This window comes from Leucopleurus acutus, assembly GCF_964270905.1.
Source record: "Leucopleurus acutus genome assembly, chromosome: 4".
In the NCBI taxonomy this organism is placed as follows: Eukaryota; Metazoa; Chordata; class Mammalia; order Artiodactyla; family Delphinidae; genus Leucopleurus; species Leucopleurus acutus.
The window spans coordinates 130,897,861-130,908,387 of record NC_139146.1 but is presented as its reverse complement, the minus strand read 5'-3'; the positions used below and the strand labels follow the sequence as shown (position 1 = coordinate 130,908,387).

The 10,527-nt window shown below is 38.8% G+C and overlaps 1 protein-coding gene across 1 annotated transcript; it reads left to right on the top strand.

Annotated features, from left to right (window-relative positions):
- Positions 1-7,374: 7,374 nt before the first annotated feature.
- On the top strand, positions 7,375-8,426 carry LOC309961188 (ribulose-phosphate 3-epimerase-like; the record flags this gene model as incomplete). Its single annotated transcript, XM_082838201.1, has 1 exon — positions 7,375-8,426. The coding sequence occupies exon 1, from the start codon at positions 7,740-7,742 to the stop codon at positions 8,424-8,426; it is 687 nt and encodes a 228-aa protein (XP_082694327.1). The 5' UTR covers positions 7,375-7,739.
- Between the last annotated feature and the right edge of the window lie 2,101 nt (positions 8,427-10,527).

The following is a 10,527-nucleotide window of genomic DNA, read 5'->3' as shown; positions in this document are numbered from 1 at the left end:
TCACTCTGCTTGGCTTCACCTCTTTTCAGAAAATATATGTCGTGCAGTCTTGGGCTCCCTGAGGATAGCTAGTATGGTCAGTTCGGTGTTGCTGTAGACTTCAGATGTGGATATTGTCACCCATTTGCTCTTTCCAAAGACAGGGCACTTATTTCAGGACACCTGTCCTGTTGTATCAGCTTTAAAAAAAATGCTGGTGACAGTGTAGCTGAAAATTCAAATGGTAAAAGGATTGGAAAGGGTCAGCATCTTTCCTTCTGCTGATTTTTAAAAACTGATTCTCGAGAAGAATGTTTCTGTGCAGCATGACCAGGCTGTGGCACCACTGATCCTATCATTTGCAAGCCCCTTCGTTATCAGCATAGATGGCCACACAGTTCATTCAACCCATAGTGATGAGAATCAGACATGAAGATGGCTGAAATAATTGGGTCAAATCTGCAGCAGGCCAATTCACTGGTCACATAAAAATGAGGGCATATTCAAAAATCATAATGGATCATTCCCTGCAGGTAAGAAAGGAGTGATGCTAGTGAAGTATCAGCTAATTTCAGAGGGACACTAGCAAGTAAAATGATGTAGATGATGCATTTATATGGGTGTGGAGTAAAAATAAACAATACTGTTTTTCATAGAAATGTAGGCAGATTTATGTTCCAAACATCAAATTTCCAGCTCATTTCCTCTCATAATAAAAATGTTAGTAATGGAAGCATTAGGGAGTCAGAATATTTTAAGCTATTATTTTGAATACTTTCTGCTATGTTATGCTGGGCTGGCTTTCTTTTTCACTCTGAATCCATCCTCTGCCCTTCTTTGCTGTATTCTGTGCCCCCGGAAGCTGATCTGCTTGGACTACAGCAAAAGGCTCCTTTGTCCTCTGGCTTCCAGTGGGTTTGGCCAATAGGGGACATGAACGCAAGATCAGGGAAGGGAAGAGAGCAAGGTCCAGCACTAATGGCTTCTGCTTCCCTTGGTGGGGTCATCCCTCCACAGACAGTCATAGCTCTTTTTTATGTTTTTTAATTTTTAGCAGGATTCCAATATTTTTACTTGAATAAACACTCCTAGGGTTGTTGCAAGTCTTTAGTTAATATCCAGAATTCTGAAAAGGTAATTTTGACAAGTTTTGCCAGCGTTTTCATTGCTTTTATGGAGGAGCAGGTTTCGGGTGGCCATTACTCTACCATTCAGAAGTTAACCTCCTTCTAAGACAGCATTTTTGAAATTCATTTAAGTTGTTTTAGTACTTTGTTCATTTTTTATTTCTACCTAGTATTCCATTATATGGATATATCACAATTTGTTTATGTATCTGCCAACATATGTTTGAGTTTCTTTGTGAATATGTGTCTTCTTTGTTCTTGAATAAAATCCTAATACTTGCTGGGTCATAGTTTTATAAGGAACTTATAAAACACTGTAAGTAACTTTAGAAGGACCAACTAGTTTTTCAAAGTAGTTGAATTCTTCTACACTCCATCAAATGATGTATTATGAGAGTTACAGTTGATTCACATTGTCATGGTCATATCTTTGTCAATCTTTTTTTTTTAATTGAAGTATAGTTGATTTACAAAGTTTGTTTCAGGGGTTCAGCAAAGTGATTCAGTTAGATATATGTATCATGTATATATATATATATATGATATATATGATATATATATGATATATATATACATGATATATATACATATATATACATATGTACATATATACAATATATGTACAATACAATATACATATATATATACATATATATACATATATACATATACAATACAATATACATATATATATGATATATATATACATATATGATATATACATATATCATATATACATACATATATACATACATATATGATATATATATACATGATACATATATGTACCATATATATCTCATAGCTCTTTTCAGATGACCCATTCCTTCCACACAGCCTCTCCATTTTCGTGTTCCTCTTTGCTGTTACTGCACCATCCCAAGTGGTTTCCATGCTCCTTGACCAAACCTTTGTAAACAGTCCCTCTATTGAACACTCTTTTTTTTTTCCCCCTTGGCCGCACTGCAGCATTCAGGATCTTAGTTCCCCCACCAAGGATAGAATCCACGACCCCTGCAGTGGAGGCAAGGAGTCTTAACCACTGGACCACCAGGGAAGTCCCCTACTGAACACTCTTCAAATCGCCCAACTTGACCAACCATGAGTAACCTTGACTGAATCGTATGATGGTAATCATTATTTAGAATTATTTGACAGTGTTAATTCAAAACAGTTGTGTGATAATAACAACAGGTGTGGCTGTTTCCCTTTACCTTGGGCATAGCTTCCTTGATACACCTGAGACAAGATTCATGGAATGTACCTTCAATATTATCTCAGACCTTCCTCAAGGGTATGTGGCCTTGCTTTTATTAAAATGTCTCTGGGTCTAAGAGCAGTCTTAGGGAGGGAAAGCAAGTAACTCTGTCAGGTTGACTCAAGTCAGGCTTCCATTCACCAAATGTGTAATTTTTGGTGATACAAATCACCTGGTTATCCAGTTTAATCTTTAGTGGGAGCCAATCCCCATGGTACTTCTGTATACTTTCCTTCTATCTTTTGTTCTGGAATATCTTTTCAAGGATATTCATATAGCAAGCAGCCTTGAGAGGTAGAGATAGCCTCTCCTTCTAGGGCAAAGAGCACATTTGTTTCCCGACTAGGATGATAAAGACAATGTCTCTCTCCAGGGCAAAGGTTGACAGGTTTACTCTCAGGTCATTATAAAAGACAGCGTTTTCTAAGCTCAGAGTTGCTCGGCTGTGGTGCAAACTCCTTCCTACACAGCATACACCTGGGTCTCTCCACCTCGCCCCATAGGACTTGGGAGGCAAGAGGAATCAATGCAAACACGAAGCTCTTACTGCCTGCTGTGCTGTTAGTAGAAAAGTCTTTTGCCTCTGACCCAAATGTCTCATGTCTTGTCAGCATCCATGAAACTGTGGCAGGCTAACCTGTTAGCTTGCAAATACGGTACAAATCTCAGACCCTTCACAGATATTAACAGTCCAAGAACTCCCAGCTCAGTGGCCCACCATCCTGAAGCCATGTGTTTCTATGTCAGCCACTAACATTCTGGTCATTTGTTACAGAAAATACATCAGGCGGGAATTCCCTGGCGGTCCAGTGGTTAGGACTCCGCGCTCACTGCCAATGGCCCGGGTTCAATCCCTGGGTGGGGAACTTAGATCCCACAAGTCACAAGGCACAGCCAAAAAAGAAAAAGAAAAAAGAAAATACATTAGGCAAGGTGTTTTTCTACTTAAGTCTTCCTTCCTGGGATCACTGATCACAAACCCAGGGTTCCTGAGAATAAGGAGAGTTAAAAAACTTAGTTCTGGGGCACTTGCCTGATTCTTATATCCTGACTTAGAGACCCTCCTAGGGAGAGTGTCAAGGAGGAAGGGGAAAAACAAAGACACTGCTCACCTGTTTTCCTCTCCTTTCCCAAATGAGAAAATTGGAAAAGCACAAATCATAGGATTCACACTCAAGCAGTTAAAAAAAAAAAGTCTAGTTCTGCATCTACAAAGTAAAGCCTGGTGGGCTCCAATCAGAGCTTTGCATGCACAGAATATCGCTCTACGGGGCGAGAGAGGAATCAATTCTCACTCCACCCCCAGATCTGACCCACATAAAACCAAGTAGGACATGTGCTCATGAGTTTACACAGGGCAACTGACAGCCTAAAATACATGAGAAAAGTAAGAGGTAAAACTCAAGCTCCATAGAGAGCTCTGCTCACATGTGAAAGAGAAAACTTCCTCCACACTGGGGCGAAATCCTCCCATGAATTCTCCTTACTTCATGTAAGTCAAGCCTTCTTTCTGTGGGGATCACCACAGCCTAGCATCTAAAGTACACTAAATGACACAGTGATTTTTGTTTAAATCCTAAAAGAATTTGTCTCAGTATAAAAATAGTTTCCTTTCTCAGTGCACCGATCATCCTAACAGATAATGCACAGAATCTTCTTCCTAACCAGAAATACCTTCTCTCCCAAGTCTCCTGAATTATCTAGTTTTGAATCTGTTACAGTTATTAAGGTTTTTCATATTCCTTTTAGCCTGTAAATTGATATGCCAGAAGTATCTTAAATCAGTCTGAAAATAAAATATCAATTAAAAAAAAACTTCCTCATCAGAGTTACTGGAAAGTTCATCCACTGAGTAATAATTTATAGAAAAGGTAATTTATTATTTACTATGCGAGTCGCTTGCACCTTTCACAGGATCCTCTTCACTCGAGTGACAAAGGATAACATACACTACCAAGAATTACAGGTGGCTTAAGATACTTTATCACCTTTCTTGTGAGGTAATTGGGGATCCTGATAGTCATTAATCCAGTAATGCCAATAACACACTTTTGAAGAGGAGGGCAAATGTTCTATTTATTTAACTATTTCAGTAGTTTAAATAAAGAGCCTTTATTAAGAAAATCCAATATAAAAGTTAATGTACTGGGACTTCCCTGGTGGTGCAGTGGTTGGGAATACGCCTGCCCGAACAGGGGTTCGGTCCCTGGTCCAGGAGGATCCCACATTCTGTGGAGCGGCTAAGCCCGTGCGCCACAACTACTGAGCCTGCGCTTTAGAGCCTGCGAGCCATAACTACTGAAGCCTGCGTGCTCTAGGGCCCGCGAGCCGCAACTACTGAAGCCTGTGCACCTAGAGCCCATGCTCCGCAACAAGAGAAGCCACCGCAATGAGAAGCCCATGCACCGCAGCGAGGAGTGCCCCCACTTGCTGCAACTGGAGAGGGCCTGCGCACAGCAACAAAGACGCAATGCAGCCAAAAAATAAATTAAATTAAATTTAAAAAAAAAGTTAATGTACTGAGGGAATAGACCCGAATCAAGAATGTGAAAATTAAATCTGTTAAGCAAAGAAAGCCATCAGAAGTTGTTAGGCAAAATAAATAAATAAAAAAATAAATTGTCAGGCAAGCCCTGGAATTGTGGGGAGTAGGATCTGAAAACAAGAAGCAAAGCCAAGGACAAAGGCTAGTCCAAGTCAGAAACGCAGGCATGAGACCCTAGGACTGCAATTCCCAAATTGTGTGCTGAGGGGCCACAGAGCACTGGAGTGGATTCAGAGGCCGCAGGGATTGGATAGTTTAAATTTTTCAGAGAAACACAGAAACATCTGTCAGACATTATATGAATGTCTACAATTAGGTTGTTTGGACTTAATTACTTACTAAATGGAACTATTAGAAATTTCTTTGGCCTAAGGACACCATGAAAAACTTACTGAGATTCTAAGGGTGCCGTGAAACAAAGTTGGGGAATCTCTGCCTTGGGGACAAGCTAAGGTTCAAAGGACATTGAGAGACTGCTCAGAGGAGAATCAGAAAAGCACATTAAAAGTGGAAATGACAGCATCTCCAGTTTCTACATAGTTAATATACATGGTGGGGCCTTTTCTTTCACGTGATCCTGGCTTTAAAAAAAGAACTCTTGTGCCCTGTTATTCTGAGTTTACTACAGGATCCCTGTATTAAAAAATCAGTGAATCTTGCTTTTAAATCAGTAAATCTTAATAACAAAAACAAAACCAAGATTTTCGATGTTGATTTTGGGATGGAACTAGAGTTCCCCAAATACTTAGTGTGGGAAAGTCTGCTGAAATTTAAATACATTCCTAGTGAAGAAATGAGGGAACTTGGGAATTCCCTGGTGGTCCAGTGGTTAAGACTCCATGCTTTCACTGCTGAGGGCACAGGTTCCATCCCTAGTCAGGGAACTAAGATCCCACGAGGCACTTGGTGTGGCCAAAAATTTTTAAAAAAAAGAAAGAAAAAGAAATGAGGGAACTGTATACTGAGATTCATTTAGCAACTTTATAATAGCCCATTATAAAATTTTAAACATTTACTCTAAATTAGGGGTTGGCAGACTTTTTCTATAAAAGGCCCGATAGTAAATATTTTAAAATATTCTTTTAATTTTTTTTACAACTCTAAAAATGTAAAAGCCAAAAAGAAGTGAGTACATTTACATTGTCACCAACCAATCTCCAGATCTCTCCACGTCTTACAAAGCTGAAACTCTATCCCCACTGAATTAACAATTCTCCATTTCCCCTGTACACCAGTGTATATAGCGGCATTGGACACCATTAGGGGACAGGAAGGAGAGTGCTCTGGTCAAGGTCAACAGCAATAGAGAAGGATCACATCCATACCTCCTCCTCCAGGTACATACAATTATGTTCATAGAAGCATTATTCACAATAAGAAAAAGGTGGAAACAAATGTTTTCACAGCAGCATTATTTGAAATAGGCAAAAGATGGAAACAACCCAACTGTCCATCGACAGATGAATGGATAAACAAAATGTGGTTTACACATTCAATGGAAGACAATTCAGCCTTAAACAAGAAGGAAATCCTGATACATGCTACAACACGGATGAACCCTGAAAATATTATGCTAAGTGAAATAAGCCAGACAAATAAAGGACAAATATTCTATGCCTCCACTTATATAGAGTACCTAGAATAGGCAAATTCATAGAGACAGAAAGCAGAATAGTGGTTACCAGGGACTTGGGGGGGAAGGGTAATAGAGAGTTAGTGTTTAATGAGTACAGAGTTTTCAGTTGGATGATGAAAAAGTTCCAGAGATGGAAAGTGGTGATAGTTGCACAACGATGTTAATGTACTTAATGCCATTGAATTTTAACCACTTAAAATATTCAAAATGGTAAATTTTCTGTTATGTGTATTTTACCACAATAAAAAAAGAAATGTAAAAACCGTTCTTAGCTCATGGGCCATACAGAAACAGACTGTGGACCACACCTGGGTTGCAGGCCATAGCTTGCTCTGAATCATCAGACCCAATAAGCAAAATGAACAAAATGACATAAAATAATTTTTTTAATTACAATTTATTTTTATTTTAACATGAACATGTTAGAGTTTCACATTTAATATACTTACTACATTTACCAAAACTTATAAATGCAACTACAGTATTTATCTACCAAAACATACTTGAGTCTCTTTAAGACAAGGTAGATTGTACATAAAGACATCTAGACACATAGAGATAGGGTGATACACCCAGGAATCTACAGCTTTATCTGTTACAGATGTAGAGAAGTATAGGAGAGGGAGAGATCAATAAACCATGGCATCTTCAACAAAGCTTAAAATGTAGCCTGAAGATGTGGTAGGTAAAGCTGAAACTTAATGGGTGAAAATACTCAAAGTTCAAATTTGAAAGTTTGATATTATAGCTTGTACCACTTTTATCTTCTTCCCCACTCATCTGGTGCATAGTAAACAATTTTCCTTCCATTTGGGCGTAGGAGAAAAGATTACACTTTACAAAGTTACGCATAGTGTTTAAGATCTGCTAGGAGCTCTCCCCTGCATTCTTGCAACATTTAAATCTAAAACTCACTTAACTCTTTGACTGGTTGACACAACCTCAGACTCTGAAGGCAACATATTCCTAAAGGAGAAAAGCTTGAGGCAATTTATCTAGACTTAAAGTCAGCTCTAAGCAAAAAAAAAGAAAAAATCACTCTAAGCAGGAAGCTTCTTTCAGATTAGGTAGACAGTATATACACACATAGACACAAGACACTGTTTCAGTTATCCATTCACTGGAACAAATGCATAACAAACAACCCTAAACTCAGTGAGGTAAAAAAAAACATTTTCAGAGAGAACTAGCACCATGGTGTCTGGCTGCAGGATTGGCCCGTCCATCCTCAACAGCAAACTGGCCAGTTTAGGGGCGGAGTGCCTTCTGATGCTGGACTCTGGGGCCGATTATCTGCACCTGGATGTAATGGACGGGCATTTTGTTCCCAACATCACCTTTGGTCACCCTGTGGTAGAAAGTCTCCGAAAGCAGCTAGGCCAGGACCCTTTCTTTGACATGCACATGATGGTGTCCAGGCCGGAACAGTGGGTAAAACCAATGGCTGTAGCAGGAGCCAATCAATATACTTTTCATCTCGAGGCTACTGAGAATCTGGGGGCTTTGATCAAAGACATTCAGGAGAATGGAATGAACGTTGGCCTTGCTATCAAACCAGGAACTACAGTTGAGTATTTGGCACCATGGGCTAATCAGATAGATATGGCCTTGGTTATGACAGTGGAACCTGGATTTGAAGGGCAGAAATTCATGGAAGGTATGATGCCAAAGGTTCACTGGTTGAGGACCCAGTTCCCGTCTTTGGACATTGAGGTTGATGGTGGAGTAGGTCCTGACACCATCCATAAATGCACAGAGGCAGGAGCTAACATGACTGTATCTGGCAGTGCCATTATGAGGAGTGAAGACCCCAGATCTGTGATCAACCTGTTAAGAAATGTTTGCTCAGAAGCTGCTCAGAAACATTCTCTCGATCGATGAAACCACAAGGAGTCCAGTGTTTCTGCTTATGAGATCTCCTTTTTATTGGAAAACAAGAATATTGACTACCAAATTGTACCACAGTTGAGGCAGTGCTGCTTTTCCTAGCAATTATTCATTCCAGTGACTAAAATCCATTTTGCAGAATGTTCCAAGAGGTTAGAAATTGGTATGTATTATGTTTTCAGTGATGGAATTTAAAGATTAGTGTGGTAAAATACCATTTTTACTGGGAGACTTGATTTTTATAAAGAGTAAAAATATGGCTGTATCAAGGTTATGAACAGAAATGTGTCTTAATGCCTAAGGAAGGCATATTAGCTACTATGAAAAATTTTTTTTTCTGTATTTCTAAAAAGAGTTTTCTTTGCTTCTTGGCTTTTCTGAAAACAGAAGAAGTCCTGTTTTTCTGGTTTCGTGTCATTTTTGACTTGTGTATTTGCGTGATAACTAAGTTTGGATCTGGCAGGGATGGATGGCTCTTCTAGCTTCGAAAACATCTATTTTTTACTTTGCACCTTATATTTGATACATAAAAAAACCAGTGTATTATGAAGTCCAGGGATTTTCAGGTGGTCTGTTGTAAAACGCAAGCACAAGTTTTATCAGGGTGTTTTCTTTGTTAACTTTGCTATAGTGGCAGGTTATTCAGTGGTTCTTCCCCCACCCCCTACCCACCCTCCACCAACCCCATTTCCCCTTTTTCTTAATCACACCCACTGTTCTGAAGGACATAAAATGTTTTCCTAGCTGTATGCTAAAAGGAAAGGAAGGCCTCTATTTGGAAGTAATATTAAGTTGAATCCTCTCTTCCCCTTTCTATTTGTTTGACCTTAGCAAACCAATCCAACCAACCTCTTTGAGCTGATTATTAACTGATTTATATATTGAATGTAATCATAACAACAGTGGGGGGTTGTGTTGAGGATTAAGAGATACTATTAATTATATACGTAAAGCTTCCACTACTATTCCTAGAATTGTAGGGTAGTAGAATTTGAGGATGCTCAATACAAAGTAGCTATCATTATATAAATGTATGCTTTGTAGATTATAAAGTATGTTGATGATATCTCATTAAACCCACAGATCAGTCCTATGAATGGTAATACAGGTATGTTTGTCCCCATTTAAAAAATGAAGATACTAAATAAAGCTCAACAGGCTGGTACCATGGAAAGGAAGGATCCAGTAAAGAAAAAAAAAAAACATTTTCATTATGCTCATGGATATTTTTAACTTTATTTTTTTAGACCAGTTTTATGCTCACAACAAAATCGACAGAAATGTACAAAGAATTCCCATATCCCCCCCACCCCCGAGAGCCCCACACACACAGCCTCCCCCATTATCAGCATTATTCACCTTAATGGTACATTTTTCATCAAGGATGAATCTACACTGACACAGCATAATCACCCAAAGATCATAGCTAATCACCCAAAGTCCACAGTTTACCTTAGGGTTCACTCTTGGTTGTTGTACATTCTTGGGTTTGGACAAAATTATAAGGACATACATTCATCATTATAATATCATATAGAATATTTTCACTGCCCCAAAAATCCTCTTTGCTCTGCCTATTCACCTTACCCCTCCCCCGTCTGGCAACCACTGATCTTTTTATTGTCTCCATAGTGTTGCCTTTTCCAGAACGTCATATAGTTGGAATCATACAGTATGTAGTCTCTCCAGGTTGGCTTCTTTCACTTAGTAATATGAATTTAAGATTCCTCCATGTCCTTTCATTGCTTGATAGCTCAATTTTTTTTAGCGCTGAATAATACTCTATTGTTTGAATGTACCACTGTTTGTTAAACTGTTTATTATCTAATCTTGGTTGCTTCCAAGTTTGGGAAATTATGAACAAAGGTGCTATAAACATCCATGTGCAGAAGATTTTTTTTGTGGACATAAGGTTTAAACTATCTTTGGGTAAACAATAAGAAGTGTGATTGTTGGATCCTATGGTAAGAGTGTGTTTCATTTTGTTAGAAACCATCAAACTGTCTTCCAAAGTAGCTATACCATTTCACATTCCCACCAGCAGTGTATGAGAGTTCAATCACTGGTGAAATCCTCAGCAGCATTTGGTGTTGTC